The sequence below is a fragment of the Myxine glutinosa genome, chromosome 1 (genome assembly GCF_964187855.1).
Source record: "Myxine glutinosa chromosome 1, kmMyxGlut1.1, whole genome shotgun sequence".
Taxonomy (NCBI): Eukaryota; Metazoa; Chordata; class Myxini; order Myxiniformes; family Myxinidae; genus Myxine; species Myxine glutinosa.
In genome coordinates, this window is record NC_136261.1 from 122,091,734 (window position 1) to 122,111,856 (window position 20,123).

Consider the following 20,123-nt stretch of genomic DNA (forward strand, 5'->3'; position numbering starts at 1 on the left):
TAATCTTTTTTTTCATTCTCTGTGTTTATCACATGCCTTTTTGCAAACTCCATGTGTGCCGTCATGTGCCTTTTTCTCAGGAGTGGCTTCTGTCTGGTCACTCTCCCATAAAGCCTGGATGTGTGAAGTGCTGCAGAGACTGTTGTCCTTCTAGCAGGTTCTCCCATCTCAGCCAAAGAACTCTGTAGTTCTGTCAGAGTGGTCATTGGGTTATTGGTCACATCCCTGACTTGTCCGGTTGCTCAGTTTTGTCAGACAGCCAGCTCTAGGAAGAGTCTGGGTAGTTTCATATTATTTCCACTTACTAATTATGGAGCTCACTGTGCTCTTGGGAACTTTCAACACTCTAGAAATTGTTTTATACCCTTCCCAAGATCTACAGTATATGCCTCCTCATAATTATATCTCGGAGTTCTATGGACAGTTCCTTGGACTTCATGGTAGAGTTTCTGCTCTCACATGCACTGCCAACTGTGGGACCTTATATGGAATGTGTTTTTCTTCTAAATCATGTCCAATCAATTTAATTGGCTATAGATGGACTCCAATCATGTTCTGCAGACATCTCAAGGATGAACAAAGGAAATTTGATGCATCTGAGCTCAATTTGGAGTGTCATAGCAAGGGGTTGAATACTTATTGACTCGATTTCTTTTCAGCTTTTCATTTTTAATAAATCTCTAAAAATGTCTTTTTTTTAAATCTTACTTTTATCATTATGGGGTATTGTGTGTAGATCAGTGACAAAAAAAAAACTTAATTCAATTCATTTTGAAGACAGGCTGAAACACCACAAAATGTGAAAAAGGTTAAGGGGTGTGAATACTTTCTGAAGGCACTGTCGATGTGAAAGATTTCATCATGTCCTTTTCCTTTGCAAAGCGTAGGTGAGCTACCGCTGGCACCCTGGCAAAATTATAAATTCTTGCTCTAAGCTACAGTGGGCATTGCATCGGTAGCATTAGTCCCTTCCCTGCAGCCCCCCACCCTCCGAGCAAATGATTGCTTTCCCAGTTGTGTGCTTTATACAAAAAAGAAGGAAGCTATTCCCAAAATAATTCAATGGAGTTTTAATGGCCATCAAAGCCTTTGTTGTGTGTTTGTTTATGCTTGCTCCATCGCAATTCGCAATCACCGAGCATGCAGAGTAACTGAAATTAACCATCGATTGCTGTTTTGCATGATAAGAATACTGAAGCCTTCAATGATGATTGTGGTTCACTGCATGAAATTAACTTTATTCATGCACAATGCGATGCGATTAATGATTGGATGATTGACCCTTTGAAGTGTGGGGGTTAGAATAACTTGTTTGTATTTGTTTATACAAGAAGTTCCATTATCTTTATATTAGAAGTACAATTCTACCAATATTTTACAAAAGAACAGTACGAGAATACCTATGGAAGCAATGCAGCTACAAGATCGTTGCAAAAAGCTGACGAGGCCACACAAGGGAGCGAATACAGCAGGGTGCAGGAGAGAGCGATGCACAAAGTGGACCCTTTGGCACAGTGGTTCCAAAACTTTTTTGTCCACGACCAAAAATTTGAAATCCCATTCACCTCGCAACGCAAATGGTACCGGTACCTACTTAAGCCGCTGTCACACCTTGACGTTTTAGCCAGCGTATGCCGACGTATGAAAAATTTGGCTACGTTAAGAGCACGCTGAAGCACGCTGGCATACGTCGTAGTACGCCGAGCTCGTCGACAAATTTCGTGCATGCACAAAATTTGTCGACGTATGCCAGCGTATGACTCACACCAGCACTCAATTTTGATACGTCGGCATACGCTGGCTAAATCGTCAAGGTGTGACAGGGGCTTTAGTACCGGTAACTATGAAAAAATGGATTTTCCACAAGTTCATAGCAACTACCTAATTTGTTAACAATGTTGGTGCCAAAAGCAATAAAGAATGCAATGGTGTAATGCAAATAATTTTTTTTTAATGCTCAGTGGTTATAAACGTTCCACCCCCTCCTTACCCCTTTCCACAGTGAATGAAAGTGATTTTGTTGCCATTCGATCTTCAATACCAGCTTTTAAACCAATGAAGCACAATGAAAGAGAAGTGCAAGTGCAAGAACTGCAAAGGCAGTTGTTTTCTTCCACCAATGCCTACAAGGATCTCCTTAAAAAACAAACATTATCAAACTGGAATGACCTTTTCATCATATCAAGGCGACTGCTAAAAGTTTGTCTTTTCTTCAACAAAATGGAGGAAATTGCTCATCTGGAAGGCAGCGCATCGATGAAAGAAAAAATACCGAGAATGCATCCTCCGGAGCAAGCGTTAAAGTTGTTCAAATATTACAACAGGAAAATCAGTAATGGCCGAATGAAACCAGAAAGCGTTGGATTTCTCCCACGTTCACAAAACTACATCTTCAGATTGAAATCACTTACAATGAGTTTAAGAGAGAAATGTCCATCTTTACTGTTGCAACCACAAGAAGGATTTGCCATCAAAACCCACGTACCTAAAAACGAAATAAAAACAAAAATTCAACAGCCAAAGAGGATTTATAGCGGAAAACAAACAAAAACTGAAACTGCTTTTGAAAATCCTGCAAAAACTGACATAGTCAAACCAAATAATGCAGAGAAGGGCATTATAGGAAACTTAGGTGATATCGCTGCATTGAAAACATATAATGGCATGACTTTGACAAATAACAATCTTAACAAAGGGTTTTTGGGCCTTTGGGCTTCTGGAAAAGCGCTATACAAAATAAATGAATTATTATTATTATTACACAAAGGAAATAACATTTCCATGAGCAAGGTTTCTGGCACACAAACTAAAAATAATACTCCCCAAAAGAATCACTTAAATCAATCAATTAAATCAGAAAGCTCTTCCCTTCAAAACGTGCAGCTTGGAAAGGCAGTATTTTTTCAAAATTATCTAATCACTCCACTTCTTTCCTTGCAACTCATCAAACATAAGCCAATAACATCAAGTGACTTTGCATCGTTATCAGGAATGCTCAAAGGAAGAACAAAGTCACAGCAAAAGGGTTATTTGATTCCAAAGGCAAATCTGCAAACAAAAGCACCCTTTTACAAAAACCTAAATGTGGGACTAGGCAAAAGGATCAGGTCCTTTTCCAATATTCCGATAGCCAGAACACAAGCTCGCCATGGTATAACCTATTTCGGTCCGCCAAAGAAAATAACATTTGCAACACCTCCTGAAGGTACAATTCAGGTTGCACCAAAAATAAGAAAATATACAACAACATTATATACGCGTCCTGCAAAAACGATTCCAGATTTTACTGCTTCTGGCTCGTTAGTGGCAAAACATCGGTCAAGCATACGCAAAATGAACACAAGTTCATTGTCTAATGCATTGAAACGACAAATCCAAGGTTCTAGCATCAGAAGTAGGCCAAGGGAATTTGAGAAACTTCCAAAAGTCACTCAATATCTTAGTACAAATCCAGGAACAGTTATTGACACTCCAAGTAAATATGCACCGATGAAACGGGCTGCACAACAAACAGGGGTAAAAGGTTTTCCGCAGTGGAGCCAACCAGGAAAGATTAGCACACCAGACATACTATTTCACATTCTGCGTCCTGAGACACTTGCAAGTCCAAAAGCTTTGAAAGGACAATCAGCACTGCTTGAGATGCGAGGCAAGGATATTGGACTGGACTCACTAACACCTGCTTTGAACAATGCAAAGGGGAATCAAAAAAATACAAATGAGAACTTTGCAATCAAGCATCATCAAACTATTCCAACACTTATTTTGCCTGTGAAGTCTCCTGAATATTGCACAAGAAGAAGGAGGACAAAAAAACTCGTCAACATAAAGAAAAGGACTTTTGCAAATGTTCATCAAGGTAATCCCCCGTCCCCATGTTAAAATAACACTTAGGTTGATGTCTGGAGGACTTGATGAAAGCAAAGTAATTTGTTTCCTCTTTCTACTTAATCCATGTTTATCGAAAGTTTACATTTATCCTTCTTTATGACATTACATGCAAATGTTTGCTAAATTTACATGCAAATTACATGCAAATGTTTTCTAAACAAAGTTGTTTTTACTTTCAAGACAAATCAAAATAATAAAGTCTGAAAAGATATCTTCTGATAAAATGTGGGTGATATTTGCACGAGGCGATTTCAATATCATAAGAAAGTACATTTAGAAATTAAGACATTATTAACTTTCTTATTGGCAATTTCCCTCCACAATTGCCTTTTAATTCTCCTTAATGACTATTTCCATTGTTTTACCTGTTAATATGGTGATATATATATATATATATATATATATATATATATATATATATATATATATATATATATATATATATATATGTTTCAATCAAATTCGAGTGTGTTCCAATTTGAGAACCATTTTGCTTTGCTTTGAGAACAGAGTCCAGGAACGTAACTTGTTCTCAAACTGGGAGTTGTCTGTAATGTTTAAAAAAATCACACCCGTGTTCGCAGTCAGTGGTTCAGTTTGGCATTTCATGAAAGAGTCAGCTGACAGAAAGTGGTCCTCACTACAGAGAGGACGTTTAAGTGGTTGTCTGTAGCTATCAAAAGAGTATGCGACTGCATGTTGGCATCCTGGCTCAAATTCAAATTGCACAAGGGTATTGTATTCAGAGGAAGACGATGATGTAACCAGAAACCAGGCATTGCACATAAGTGAGAGAAAAAAACTGAAGCTTGTGTCGACCATTAGATCAGATGAAAAGAAAAGAAGAATTGCTTTGAGTCGCTTTAAATGTACCTTAAAATGTTTACGCTGTTGAAAATTTTTGCTTTATCCACAATTAAGTATTACATCATGTAATCTTACTATAATTCACCAAATGTCCGTCCGTCCGTTCGAAGGTACCGCAAAAACGGCTCACCCGATCGCAACGATATTTTGGGTGGGTATTCCTGGGACCCCTCGGAGTAAAATAAGCCATATTGTTTTTCCAATTTTCCCAATTTTTCCAATGTTCCAATTTTTCCAAACACGATGGAATAATATTTACCGATATGAACAGTGATGTGGCTTTTGTTGCAATTCTACAAATACTGTTTATTCTATGTACCAGGATAGAGTGGATCGACTCCTGACGAACTCTTCCTATATAAACGTGCGGCTCTGAAGTAACATGGCAGCGTGTTCAAAGCGACTGAGAAACAGGTGTAGCGGCCGCTTCCATGTTACAGATTCGGCGGGCACTCTTCACACATAAACGTGCGACTGAGAAAGACGTGCAGCGGCCGCTTCCGTTTTGCAGAATTCAATCTTTTTTTCAAAATGGGCGCCATGTACTGTTTAGATTTTGATGATTTGCGTGTGATATGATTTAACGGATGTTTATATGAATCGTTTAAAATAAAAAAGCCTTCAATTTCTGATATTTTACCTTTTCATTTGGGCCTCCCAATTTAAGCCCCGCCCATAGGGTGGGTACCGTTGCCCGTCCCGTAAATATGACATCTTATATTTTGCATTTTATTTTTTACTGGATTTTTCTTTGCGTAAAAATTGAAATGTTTTTTGAGGCAGAAAGTATCCCAAAGCCTCTATTGTGAATTTTTTTCCAATTAGTTGAAGTAACTTATTAAGTGCTGTCAGGAGGACATTTTGGTGTCTGGAGTTGACACCAACTCCAGACACCTAAATGTCAACTCCAGATATCCTAGACTTAGTGGTGTGCACACTCAACTTTGAAATTTCTTGCTTTGGTTTGAATCTCGAACCATCTCTAAAACTGTCCCTATGGTGTTTCAAATGCAGGGTGATGTGCCAATGCACGTGCAGTCACCCAGAAAAACGTTCACTCGTCGTCCACCTTTGCTCGTTAGTGGACGTTAAATATCCCATGGTGTCTGTTGGGAAAAGTAGGCGAGACGTAACCGGCACCCTGAGCAAATTACAAATACCTGCTCAAATAAGCTCCAAGTGGTCAATGGAAGACCTTTTGGGATACAAAGTTGAGCCTCGAAGAGCTGGAACACAGAATGAACCGTAATATAGCAGAATAAGAGGAACATAAGGAAAATGTAGAAACACACCAATGGCAGGATATAAAAGCACAACAGAGGGAGAGTTAGAGATAAAATGGGCTCGGGGAGGAGGACACAGTGGGTGAACAAGCTCGATAAAAGCTCAAATACAGCAAGAAGAGGAAGTGGAATCATCAGCACAAATATAAGCACGATTTTTCAGAGAATCAGCAACAGCGTTGATAAAGATGAGAAACAGGATTGGGCCCAAGTTACTGCCTTGAGGCACTCCAGCTCGACAGGGAGAGGAGATGTGAGGATCCCGTCGAGAGTTGTATGCTGCTCACAAGAGTGGAGGAAGTCAGTAAGCTATGAGTGGAGCTGGCCTTGGATGCTGTAGATAGAGAGTTTGGTTAGCACGGTGAGGTGCCAGACTGTGTCAAATTCGCGAGATATGTTCAGAGAGATGGCCCCGATCTCATGTCAGTTCGGAGAGCAGAAGCAGCATCTCCAGAGTGGAGAGACCAGGTCTGAATCCAAACTATGGTCTGATATCAGGCCATTGGAGAAAAGCAAGGATTTTATGTCAACTGCGATTAAGGTGATTTGATGACATTGCTTTTAATTGGAAGTAAGCTAATGTATAGCTAGTATAATGAAGGCCTCTAGAAAAGAGGATTTGTTTCTGCAGCATATTTGTTCATTGCAGTGATTTTGCCTGACTTCCAAGTACACGAAACATGACCTGGAGCAACTGTGAGGGTGAACAGAGCAGAATTGAGATGGATGTGCAAGGGCAGCAGAGCGTCATGTCTGTTGCAGAATTGGAGTGGAGGGTTGCCAAAATTTTTCCACATTCTCAAGCGAGAAAGAGACAGCCTCCATGAGGAGGTGGGCATGAGAGTGCGGTTAATACAGGGAACGAGGGGTTGAGTATGTCAGATTTGGAATCAAACACAGAATTGAGGCATTCGGCTTTCCCACGAGCAAATTGAGACGGCTGTGGTGCTTTGAAGCGAGGGAAGTGGTAGAGACTGAGGAACACACCAGAGACAAACTTGACATAAAGTGCCACCAGGTCTTTGAGTAAGGAGACAGATTTGACAGTTCAGCCTTGAGGTTGGCCAGATGTTTTTGTATATCCTTAGAGTGGGAACACACTTGTTTCCGGCTTTGTGAAATAATCGATCTGAGATTGCCTTAGGTTGGATGACTTGGGCCAAAAATCTTCCATGGCAGACCACACAATAAAGTGGGAATAATTGCGACTATAGTAGTAGTAGTAGTAGTAGTAGTAGTAGTAGTAGTAGTAGTAGTAGTAGTAGTAGTAGCAGCAGCAGCAGCAGCAGCAGCCATAATCGTAGTTTGAAGGTAACTCATTACATTTCCTCCATTGATGTGTTTTTGCACTCTAGATAATTCGGTGGATTGCAACACAAATCCATGCATGAGCCATGGTGTTTGTACTCTGGATACTTCTGGTGATTCCAAATACAAATGTGATTGTGCACATGGGTTTTCTGGAACTTTTTGTCAGGAACATATTTTGGCAGGTAAGGACTTCCCAGCAGAAAGATTGGATTTGAAATATACCTTCTCAGCATCAATTGCACTGAAAACCATTGCTTGGATGTTGTTTTCAGAAAGTACCAGACTCATCATTTTCATCGTGCCAGTTGTGTTTGTCGTTGCATATGCACTCTCCTTTACTCTTGCCTACTTGATCTACAAAAAAGGTAAAGTGGTTTCAATTTTGTTGGATAAGATTTGTATTTAGCACCTTTATATTTATTACCCTGCACTCACGAAGCGGAAAGCAGGGTTAGGCAATCGGGTGCGTACGTGCGTGTCTGCTTTTTTATCATTCAATTTCTCGGCAACCGTTGGTCCAATTGACACGAAATTTTAATGTAGGAGCACCTCCGCCTGTAGATTTTTTTATTCATAATTATGATGTCATAGGTCAGGTGGTACGGACACCATCTTGGAAAAACGATACACCTCTATATCTCTGAAACCGCTCAATGGAAAAATTGAAACATGGCTCATTGTCAAGTACTTCCCATGGGGAATAAGATATGTTAATGATTATGTCATCACTTCCTTCGCTATGACGTCATAATTCAACAGGAATAACGTTTCATCAGTATGAAAAAAAAATCTGCAACTGTTGGTCTTATGGACACTAAATTTTCACCATATAGTAAGGGAAACATGAAAATCTGTTAACTAAATTGTTACCAAAAAATTTCTTCACCAATATGTTTGTAAAGGTGTGTAATAACACGTGTTAAAATGTTGAAGGTCAACTCCCGTGGGAAACCCAGAAAAAAAGCTGTTGAATTCGGGTACCGAAAAATTATTTTCGAGAATTTTTATTTTTTTTAATCGGCCCTTAAGCAACTTATGAGGGGTCAAATAAGGGCTTTTCATGATTCTGAGTTGATTGTTAACATTTATATTTCACCACAGACACTCCTTTGTGGAAAAATAATTTCTAAATATATCTCATTTTCTACTTTGCAGGACATGGAGTCTAGCAATATGGATGAAGACGTTACTCCACCTGTGCTCAATTGCTTCATCTGTGCACGCTCGGATACACCAGCTGAAAGGCTCATACAGGCAACTCCAAAGGGATACTCAACTTTATTGAAACAAGCAGAAACTGTCGAAAATGTTACTGTTGTGGAACGTATGAAGGAGGCTCAAAAGGAAGGAAAACTGAGGTACCACCAGAAGTGTAAAAATGATCTGTACAACAACTTTGTTGTAACCACCAATAAGTCAGCTCAAGCATCAAAGGCAGAGAAAGAGTCATCAAAGTTGAAGAGAAGACGCACTACTTGTGAGTTCAGTTCATCAACTGGCTGCAGTTCTAGAAGATCACAGTCAGTTGACCTCCTGTATAAGGATGTATGCATTCTTTGCAACCAACCAGCCCAGCTCTACAAAAATAATCCAACACAAGCTAGAAAGAAACACAGAGTGCCAGATAATTTGACTGCAGATACACTGAAGGCAAGCTTGCTGAAGACAGCACGGAGTCGCGGAGATGACTGGGGCACTGAAGTCACTGGACGCCTGGAAGGGATCAACGACTTGGTAGCAGAAGAAACACTGTACCATTTGCGATGCAAACTTATGTTTGCGAGAGGTGACAGTTTGTCCAAGACTGATGAGGAAGGAAAAAGGAAGAGAGGACAGAGGAGTATTGATGAGGAGCGAGAGGCAGTTTTTATTGAATTCTGCGAATGGTTAGACTCAGAATTAGAGCATGGGGTAATGAACATGGACCAAGTCCATGAAAAGCTGCAGGAGTTTGATCAGTCACCAGAGAAGAGCATTTCTTATTCAAAGCATTGGCTAAAGATAAAACTTCTAGAGAAATACGAAGACACCTTGTATTTCACAACACAGGAAAGAAGGGCAGATGTACTCTGTCTCAAAGATGGCACCGACAATATTCTGCGAGGGCATCATGCTAATCTTGACCATGGAGATGAGAAGACTCAGATCATAAAGACGGCACTCAAGTTCATATCCAATGATATTGCCTTGATTGATTTAGGTCCAAAGTCATACCCCACCACACACAGTATGACTGACATCGATAGTCAGCTGACACTTGTTCCTGCAGGCCTTCAGATGTTCTTGAGACCGATTGTCAAGACAGACGAAAGAGTTGCCGTTTGGGGGCAGAATTTTATTAAGGCCTGTCGACCTCGGTCTGGAGTATTGCCACACCAAATGGGGCTTGCCATACAACTTGATCATAGATTTGGGTCAAAATGGATGCTCAACAAGTTCCACCGGCTGGGATACACCGAGTTTTACACGGAGACACAAAACTACAAATACTGCTTCCTTAATAGTAGGAGTGGAGATGATGTTCCAGATACTTCTGGCACTCTTGACACCATTGTGGAGGAAACCGATGAACAGATCAATGATGAGGTTGCGGTTGATGCTGCGCTTGATGATCAATCAGTGATGACAGCCAAAGTGCCAGCCAGTGAAAGTGAATTGTCAAGTAATGATCAGGTGGTCTTTATGGAGGTTGGGGAAACAAACAATGCAGTCACTCAGTTTGTTGGAGACAATATAGATTTAAACATTGTCTCTATTCACGGAAACACTCCCTTTCACTCAATGGGTTGGATCGAAGTCACCTCTCCGGCACCACCTTTGCCAGATCCACAGACAACAGCAGCTTTCCCCCGGGTGAAGTTGAAGGCACTCGACAAAGCTAAGATCCTGAGAGGAACTGAAGTAAAGATTATTCCATTTACGAACAGGAAACAGATAGGAACGAACGCGATCATGTTTCTCCCCCTCGCTGAGCTTTCCTCCTCCCTGGCTCATGATCAGCCACTCCTCACTCCAGGTGACACACTCTGGGCAGCGGGGTGGGTGATCAAAGCCAACGATCCTGAGTTCCCACACTCCAACTGGAATGGCTGGATGAAGAGAATCCATGCTAATGACATTGGGTGAAATTCGGTACAACATGTTCTCAAGGAAGGCAGCGGCAGGAGTGATCAAACCAGAGACTCTACCTCCAACAGAGGGTGCAGCTGCACAACATTCACTCCGTGCCTACCTGCAGACCCGGGACTGGATCCTTCTACAGAGCATGTCTCTGAACCCCAGTGACTATGGATGGACAATAGGTGTGCATGGGTATGAGCCAGTTCCAACACTGGACCCCAGGGCTCCTGAGGAGCTATTGCAGTTCACGAGCTGTAATTGTCATGGAGATTGCAGCAACCGGCGATGCAGCTGCAAGAAGAATGGGGTCACGTGCATCTCGGCCTGTGGAGTCTGTAATGGCATTACATGCAGAAACTGCAGTCATGATGTTGTTGAGTCTGAAGAAGACATAGACAATGACTGTTGAAACTTCTGACATTGTGAATGAGAAATAACTCTTGAGTATTATATATGTATGTGAAATAAAAGCTACTTTGTGTGTAAATGTAAAAGTGAAAAAATAAATGTTAACAATCAACTCAGAATCATGAAAAACCCTTATTTGACCCCTCATAAGTTACTTAAGGGCCGATTAAAAAAAATAAAAATTCTCGAAAATAATTTTTCGGTACCCGAATTCAACAGCTTTTTTTCTGGGTTTCCCACAGGAGTTGACCTTCAACATTTTAACACATGTTATTACACACCTTTACAAACATATTGGTGAAGAAATTTTTTGGTAACAATTTAGTTAACAGATTTGTGAAATATCTCATAAAATGCCCTTACTAATAGGAGATAGAATATTTATCATAGGTCACATGGTACAGACGCCATCTTGGAAAAACCGAAAAACGTTGCACCTCTATATCCCCAAAATCGCTCCATGGTAAAAAAAAAAATGAAACATGGCTCATTGTAAAGAACTCCGCATGGGGAATAGGTGTTGTTAATTAAGACGTCATAATTCCACAAGGACAATACTTAGTCTGATCAGTTTGAAATTTATTGAGCATGATCTACGCAACAATTATATTAAAGAATATAAATTTATGATGTCATCGCTTACGTGGTCTGGCAGCCATTTTGGATCAAAGAAAAAAACCTTCAAAAACAGAAGAGTTGGCTCACAACAAGTTGACTGCGCAGGGAAAATATTCCAAGAATACCATCTAGTTTATGAAGAATTTTTATTATGGATTCATTGCATAAGTCAGAGTAGGTGTCGATCAATAATGATGATGAAAGGTGGAACAAATAATTTTGTTATTGATCAATATTGTCGATCGATCCCTCCATAACAAAATATTTTAAATTATGATGTACAATGAATATTTGCTCCTTTGTTAATGCTCTGATGATTTCTTCACTGAACTGATTGCATTGCTGTCATCATCGTTTTTGTTGTTGTTGTTGTGCAGGTCATGACAAAGATGAATACAAGGAATTCAGAGATAATTCACACATGCACGATGTGCACATTCAGTTTCCAGCCTTTATAGAGCCCACAGACTATCTGTTGAGTGAAGAAGAAGACGATATTCTCCAAAATTAGCAGTTCAGTGATAATAAATATTTAAATTAAAACGTTGCTTAGGTTTTGACCAAGATTGCACTTCGAGACAAGTCGCTGGTTTACGTCTGATATACAAGAATTTATTGTGAATAAATGTGTACAAACATGCCAAAAATACACAATTTCCATTTTGTGTTTAATCTACATAATTTTATTCCTGCTTTTTGTCCAACATTTGTGAAACACCTCACGAAAGTAGAGTACTGTATTGACGTAAGTGACAATACATGGATTGTATTTGCTCAAAAGATTCAGCAATTGAATAAAATAATAATTATTACCTTTGTCATTATTGTATAATGCTGCTACACAATGCACACCATTGAAATCGAGGGTGGCCCTAATTTGCTCTTAACCTTTGTTTATAAAAGGCAAATAATATATGAAAAAGCAATCACAGATAGAAGTAATCCGATGCACAGTATATTAGAAAAATAAGTCAAAAATGACCAAAAAAATATTGTACTCCAGACAATGCAAGGTTCCGGCAATCTGCCTCCAGACCACTAATACCATGATGGTTATTAATTTGGGTAATTAGCCCAATTTATATCCCCAGGGATTATCAAATGAGCCGGAACTAGGAAGCACACACAGCAGGTAGACGTGTGGGCCTTAGGAAATAAACACACATTATTACACACGGGACACATGTAAACGGAAATCCCGGAGATGAAGACACATTGATGCATAGACAGACTTAACAGATGTGGAAAAGGCGGACAATCCCATGAGAGCCCGCACACAGAAAAACCTTGCACACAAAACCAGGTGAGATTGAAAGAGGCAGGAAGGTATGCAAAGGACAAGCCCCCCCCCCCCCACCTCCCACAGGAGCAGCAACTTCCACAGAACTTGCCACAATCTCCTCCTGCCATGCAGCCAACAGGATAGCGCCCCTCTCTCTCTCTCTCTCTCTCCATCACACAAATCACTGTCCGTTTCCTCAAGCTGGTCCTTCCTTCACATCCACGAGAGCACACCCCCGTCTCCACTACCGCTGAGGCATCTACATTAGCCCTCCTAACGGGCTGCCCCATGCCCTGGAGACGTCGTGACCCAATCCTGACCCAATTGAAACCCTGGCCACAGTGCAGCATTGTGCAATAGTGCATCACTTTATTTGCTGCCAATCAGGGGCAGCCATGTTGGAGGGCGGAGCTTATTCCTCTTCCCCAGGGCGAGAGGATACTGTAGGTGTGTGGAAGGACATGCTGTGGCATGGACAATGACATGTCTGAGGTGTTTCTCCCTTGCCTAGAAACCGCCCGGTTTGACACTGAAGAATGAATGAATAGGACACCTTAACTTTTCCTCAACACTAAAGGTTACAACACCATCTCCCAGTGGCACACACAAACAGGATGACATTCAATTTCACAGGTCATTATTGCAGGGAAGTAAAGGCCTATATAATCTATGCAAAAATAAACTGGGGTTCATACCTTCTTTCTAAGAGCTGATTCCTCCTCTCTCTCCCCCTCCCTCTTCCCAGTCCTCCAAACAAATGCAACAGTATCTGTTCGTTACACGGATTCCATACCTCACACACACCTAGTATCTAGTGTGATAGCTTTGGTGCAATTGATGGTGGGGTAGTGCACTTTTCTTTGTGCTATCTACCTTACAACATCCGCTGGGACCCCAAAACGTTCCACATGAGGTTTGGCGGAGCTTGCCCCAAAACTGAGGGAGTAGTTTGGGGATGGACAGACGGACGGACACTCCTGTTTTATAATATAGATTTACGTCTGTTTTAAATAATCTCATGATTACAATTACATGAATGTTCACTAAACTCCACTCCTTTTACATCAATGAATGCTTGCTCACAAAATACTTTCTTACAGGGTAGTATTACAAATATTTAAATCAAAAAATACCCTGAAGAATGAAAATTTCTTAATACAGCTAAGTTATTGAGAAATAACTGATCGTAAAGACAGCCATATTGAGTCAGCAATGTCGAATTAAGCAAGCAAACTTCAATCAGCAAAATATCTGTCAAAACATGGATGAAGAATTCCAATTGTGAGAAACTTAAATAATAGATGAATGCCCACGAGGCGAGCACTTGAGATTTGTTCTTCCTCAAGATTCTTTCCGGGAAACAATTTTGAGAATCACACCATCCGTGGCGGTCAGGGTGGAGACTGATTTGGTCTTCAGAGGAATCTATGAAGAGGGGATTGAAAACATTTGATATTTTCAATATCTCTGTAGTTTTCATCATGCATTCAATATATCTTCGCTACCTTTTGGATAATTGCCAGAATGAACCACTAAAACACAATTGTCCCAAGTTTCAGTTTAATATGTTAAAGGATAAAGGGAAACTGACCCATGTAAATATGTGATATTTTCTAAGTCCAAAAAGGGAAAAATTGGTGAAATGCGCTGAAACTCAAACTTGTTATGTATCTTATCTTAATAAAACCATGTACCAAGTTTCAGTTGAATATGTCAAAGGATAATGATAAAGAAAAAAATGAAAATCACCAACGGACGGACGGACAGACGGAGAGCAAACCTATAGTCCCCTCCAGTGAAACCGGTAGGGGCTAATAAGCAATAAAGCGAAATTGACGTCACTGAACAGGAAGCCAAGATGTTGGACCTATTCCTACGACTACTTTACCTGTGTTTCTGCACACGTTTCAAAGGAGAATTTCTGCAGAATCTTTGCAAGTGTGATCTTTATCTCGAGAAAAGCAAGGCGCATGCCAATACAGATGCGAGGTCCTCCTCCAAATGGCAGATACGCAAATGGATGGCGTGCTGCCTTGGCTTCAGTGGTGAACCTGCCCACAATATATTTCCATCAGCATAGCAAAATTCCCTGCACAACCATAAAATGACCATGCAGGGATTTGACCGTGCAATCATCAGATATAAATTTTAATGTGCTATAGTTGGTGGAGTCTCACCTCTCTGGATCAAACTTCATTGGATCATGCCAGAACCGGGGGTCATAATGCAACACAGCGACAGGCAACTCTACGCACATATTGGCTGGAATGAATTGGCCTTCGACTACACAGTCGTGTTTAGCTTGTCGTCCAAATCTATCAAGTAGGTCAGGCAAAGACAAGAGAAACAGAAAGAGATCAGGAAGGAATAAAGTGTGGTCTCAGTTCCATTATATCTCAAATTGTGAAAAAGATTATGAACAATAATTGTGAAATGGTTTCAGGAATTGCAGCATAAACCAATACAGAGTTCTTTGAGGACAAATACATTTGTTCTGCAGACCATTTGGATTTAATTGAACATTTGACCTCATCAGGTTCATTAAAATATAAGCACATTGTTATTATTTGTTAAACCTCCCCTGATAGGATAAAAGCAGTCTTATACCTGTTGTATGGTTGGGTTGTGCAATTAGTGCCCCCAATTTTTAATGAACCACCGTTTAGGTTATTTTTCTACCTATGTCTTAGCTGTATCTTGGATCTGGCTGGGACTTTCGGAATTACATATTCCATCAACAACGGAAATAAAAAGTACGTGGGGTTGACATAATGCTTTTTGACTTTGACCTAATTTGAAGGTCATGACCTAATTATAGACATTTTACCTTTTTCACCATAACTCCACTGAGATTTGTCCGATCGGAACAAAATTGCCTTCACTTGATAGCTTTGAGCAAGTTGCATTTACACTTAATTTACATCATATCTCTCTGAGTTCAAGGTCAAAGTCTTAGACCCCTAGTAAACCAACATTTAGGTTTAGTTTTTTAGCTTGCCTGGAACATAGTTCCGGGGAGCTTATGAGATGGCACGTCGTTCATCCGTCAGTCTGCTCATCTGTAGATACTTGCAACTTCTTCTACAAAACTGCTGTTGGGATTGTGACCAAACTTGGCACAAATGATATTTGGTATGTTGTGACTCAAGTTTGTTCATGGCATTAAAAAAGGTCGGGTTCTAAGGGGGTCTACCGGGGTTCTACCAGGGGTCAAAGTGGATCCACTAAGTTGTAAGAAACAAATGAATCAATGAACAGCATCCTAAGAAAAGTCACCAATTAGAGAATAAACTAGAGTTAATAGAACACCTTACCCCACACAGTCTTGAGGAAAAGGACATGGGAAGAGTCTTAAAAACTCTTCCTTTGCGTTTCCGAGGACGATCTAAGTTCGTTTTGTTCATGAACCATGGATGCTGATTCTCATCGTTTTTTCTCATAGTTTTGCTTCAGCGCATGAATATTTTTTTCCAATTTCTGCTACATGAAAGAGTTTTGAAAGTGACAATAAGGTGATTTGTGTTCTGCATTGTTCAAATGTAGAATTTAATTGAAATAAAATAATTATTTTGAAGGTTGTAGAAAAATAAAATTCCAGAACTTTACCACCATTGATACAGTTGGCTTATACACCACCTTATTTAACATATTAAATTAGTTCTTCATGCCTGTTGTTTGTATCCTTTTTGAAGTCCTTAAAAGCAGTAAGTTTCCTGTTTGGAATGATTTTCAATTTTGTTTGACTGCCAGACAGGCAGACAGAGTATAAAAAGAAAAAAAATCTCACTCCTCTGCAAATGTGCGATCGGGACAAATTTGGAGCCAAAATATTGCTAATCTACTGGTTCATTCTCCGATTCATATTCCGATTTGTGGACAAAATATAACATTCAATTGAAATCAAATTGTTCCTTGATCATAAACTGACGTTTGTAGACAGACAGACAACAGACAGACAGAAGTGAACGAATTGCCTAACCCCACTTTTCACTTCGTACGTGCGGGATATCTAAAAAATGCAACAAATAAAGACTGCATACCAATCCAATCACATTTACCATCGGATAGCTTTTCCTGAAAGATTACCAGACTACCTAATCACTAATTATGTGCACGCAATAAAGCATTTGGTAGTGGACAGGTCATGCACCGGACTGCTGGAGGGTAGAGGCGCAGAGCTTCTGATATGACCATTTCCATGTACTCCAACTTCTGAACATTGTTGTAATCTGGTGATTCCTGCAAAAACAAAAGAAATTAGTTAGCAGATATGTTGCAGCACCTTTCTGAGGTTCAATTGGCTATTTTGAGGAAGGGTTTGCAGCAGCCTCAATGGTCCCAAATATTGCACTGACTGATTCTGATCACAATAATGTGCTAAAAGAATAGGCTTTGCAACCACAGCAGTTACATCTACTCCTTGCAATGGTCAACCTTGTGCCATGGGTATACACAGCATAAAGAACAGCATAAATACAGTTACAAAACTAAAGAGTTCATAGAACATGATACCCTGCACAGTATTATTATTTTGTATGTAGCTTGTGGCTGCTAGATGTATCAATGCTGGAAGTGCGGCTGTGTTGCTGATGCAGTGCCCCCTTGTTACCAGCAAGCTGGTACTCATTTTGCCGACCTCACAAGGATGCAAGGCTGAGTCAACCCACCTGGTATTATTTAACGACTCAACATGGGGCTCAAACTCAAGACACTAAGATCTTCAGCCAGCCACCTTAGCTGTTAAGGTGACACCACCGGTGTGTTCAGTTACCACATTTCTTGTAGAGCGATCACCAACTGGCTAAGTAGCTTAAACACTCAAACAGAGCACTCAATTAATGTTTAAAAACCATTGATAAGGAACGGCTGGCTTGGCAAGCTAGATGCTTGGTAACTGAACACACCTCAGGCCTACTCTGCACAGTGTTCAAGTATTAATACTTCAATTTTAATAAAATAACGTTTTAAAGATTCTTTTTTTTTTTAATCTGAAAGTTTAGCGCGAATGAATCAGTCTTGTATCCCTCACTATTATAGCCGGCGAAGCCGGTGTTGTCAATGAACGCGTACGTATTATGTTGAAAACCTGATTATGCCTTGGCTCGAGAATTCTGAAGCGCAGTGGAGGCCGCCATCTTGCGGATGCGGAAGTATGCATAACAAATTTAAAACGTTCATTAGGAGTTTCTTTTACCCGTCATTGTTTGATTCACAATCTTATGCACCTCCAATGTATTATTAAAATACTTTAACACCAACATCGGCCCGCACGGGCCTGGTTATCTTCAACGAAACGCGTCACCAAACACCGGACCCAATGAGAGTCGAGCATTTGCAAAAATATTTCTAAAATGAAATCACAATGGTGGCCGCCATCGACCGATGCGGATGTTTGCATAAAACAATTGCGAAAGAGTTCAATAGGAGTTTGTTTCACCCGTCGTTCTTTGATTCACAATCTAATGAACCTCTAATTAGTAATTAAAATACGTTAAGACCAACCTCGTTATCTTCAACGAAAATCGTCATCAAACACCAGAACCAATGAGATTCGAGCAGTTGAAAAAATATTTTTTTCAAGCCTATTTCGCGTTTCGGAGGGTGAAAACGGCGTCAAATATTCTAACATTGATGAAGAATTATTTTTTAGAAATCTCGCGGCCGTATGGGATAGTTTTTCACGGCCAGAAATACGGTATAAGCGGTTTACATATTTAGTTTAGAAATACGGATAGTTTTTCACGGCCAGAAATATCCGAAGTTGAGACGGAATTCACCGAATTAATCACTGCAAGCTAACTTCTTCTGGTGGAGGAAGCCGCAGTGCCCGGAGAGAATCAGCCCCGACAGCGACTGAAGTTAGAAGACTACACACATACTGTGAAAACGTATGTTAAGCCCAGTTAAAATTTCTTAAAATAGGTCTTAAGCTAGCACATCGTATAGTTACTTCCTTAAGCTTCTTGTGACATTTATTGTATGCAGGTATTGCCATTGGGGAGGACTGTCTGCTCTTCTCTTTTACCAAGTCTTACCAGGTACGGTACCTACTACACCTACCAACTACCTAACCTACTGATGCCATAGTGATGGGTAAAATAGTGGCAAGAGGCTTTGGCTTCGCCGGCTCATTGCGGCTTTGCAGTCGGTACAAGTAGCCGGCAAAGCCGGTGTTGTCAATAAACGAGTACATATTATGTTGAAAACCTGATTATGCCTTGGCTCGAGAATCCGAAGCGCAGTGGAGGCAGCCATCTTGCGGATGCGGAAGTATGCATAACAAATTTAAAACGTTCATTAGGAGTTTCTTTCACCCGTCATCGTTTGATTCACAATCTTATGCACCTCCAATGTATTAATAAAATAATTTAAGACCAACATCGGCCCGCACGGGCCTGGTTATCTTCAACAAAACGCGTCACCAAACACCGGACCCAATGAGAGTCGAGCATTTGGCAAAAAAATTCTAAAATGAAATCACTCAATGGTGGCCGCCATCGACCGGATGCGGAAGTTTGCATAAAACAATTGCGAAAGAGTTCAATAGGAGTTTGTTTCACTCGTCGTTCTTTGATTCACAATCTAATGAAACCTCTAATTTGTAATGAAAATACGTTGAGACCAACGTCATTATCTTCAACGAAAATCGTCATCAAACACCAGAACCAATGAGATTCGAGCATTTGAAAAAATATTATTACGCGTTTCGGACGGTGAAAACGGCGTCAAATATTCTAACATTGACGAAGAATTATTTTTTAGAAATCTCGCGGCCGTATGGGATAGTTTTTCACGGCCAGAAATACGGTATAAGCGGTTTACATATTTAGTTTAGAAATACGGATAGTTTTTCACGGCCGGAAATATCCGAAGTTGAGACGGAATTCACCGAATTAATCACTGCAAGCTAACGTCTTCTGGTGGAGGAAGCTGCCGTGCCCGGAGAGAACCAGTCCTGCCAGCGACTGAAGTTAGAAGACTACACACATACTGTGAAAACGTATGTTAAGGAGTTAAGCCCAGTTAAAATTTCTTAAAATAGGCCTTAAGCTAGCACATCGTATCGTTACTTCCTTAAGCTTCTTGTGACATTTATTGTATGCAGGTATTGGGGAGGACTGTCTGCTCTTCTCTTTTACCAAGTCTTACCAGGTACGGTACACCTACTACACCTACCTACTACCAACTACCTACCTACCTACTACCAACTACCTAACCTACTGATGCCATGGTGATGGGTAAAATAGTGGCAAGAGGTATACAGGTATTGGGGAGGACTGTCTGCTCTTCTCTTTTACCAAGTCTTACCAGGTACGGTACCTACTACCAACTACCTAACCTAC

General features: G+C 40.4%; 2 protein-coding genes across 6 annotated transcripts in view; both read right to left on the bottom strand.

Moving 5' to 3' along the window:
* The window catches only part of LRP6 (LDL receptor related protein 6), a 347,763-nt gene that overhangs the window by 119,110 nt on the left and 208,530 nt on the right, over positions 1-20,123 (bottom strand). The window lies entirely within an intron of this gene.
* The window catches only part of LOC137427920 (thromboxane-A synthase-like), a 126,277-nt gene continuing 118,238 nt past the window's right edge, over positions 12,085-20,123 (bottom strand). For all 5 annotated transcript variants that reach the window (XR_013623239.1, XM_078776636.1, XM_078776637.1 and 2 more), the window contains exons 12-15: positions 16,931-17,019; positions 14,958-15,095; positions 14,669-14,831; positions 12,085-14,205 (exon numbers count right to left, since the gene is read on the bottom strand). Coding sequence is in view for 4 of the 5 variants with exons in the window: in XM_078776636.1 (XP_078632762.1) it covers positions 14,122-14,205; positions 14,669-14,831; positions 14,958-15,095; positions 16,931-17,019 (474 nt within the window). In the remaining variant the exon portion in view is untranslated. The remainder of the gene's footprint in view (positions 14,206-14,668; positions 14,832-14,957; positions 15,096-16,930; positions 17,020-20,123) is intronic.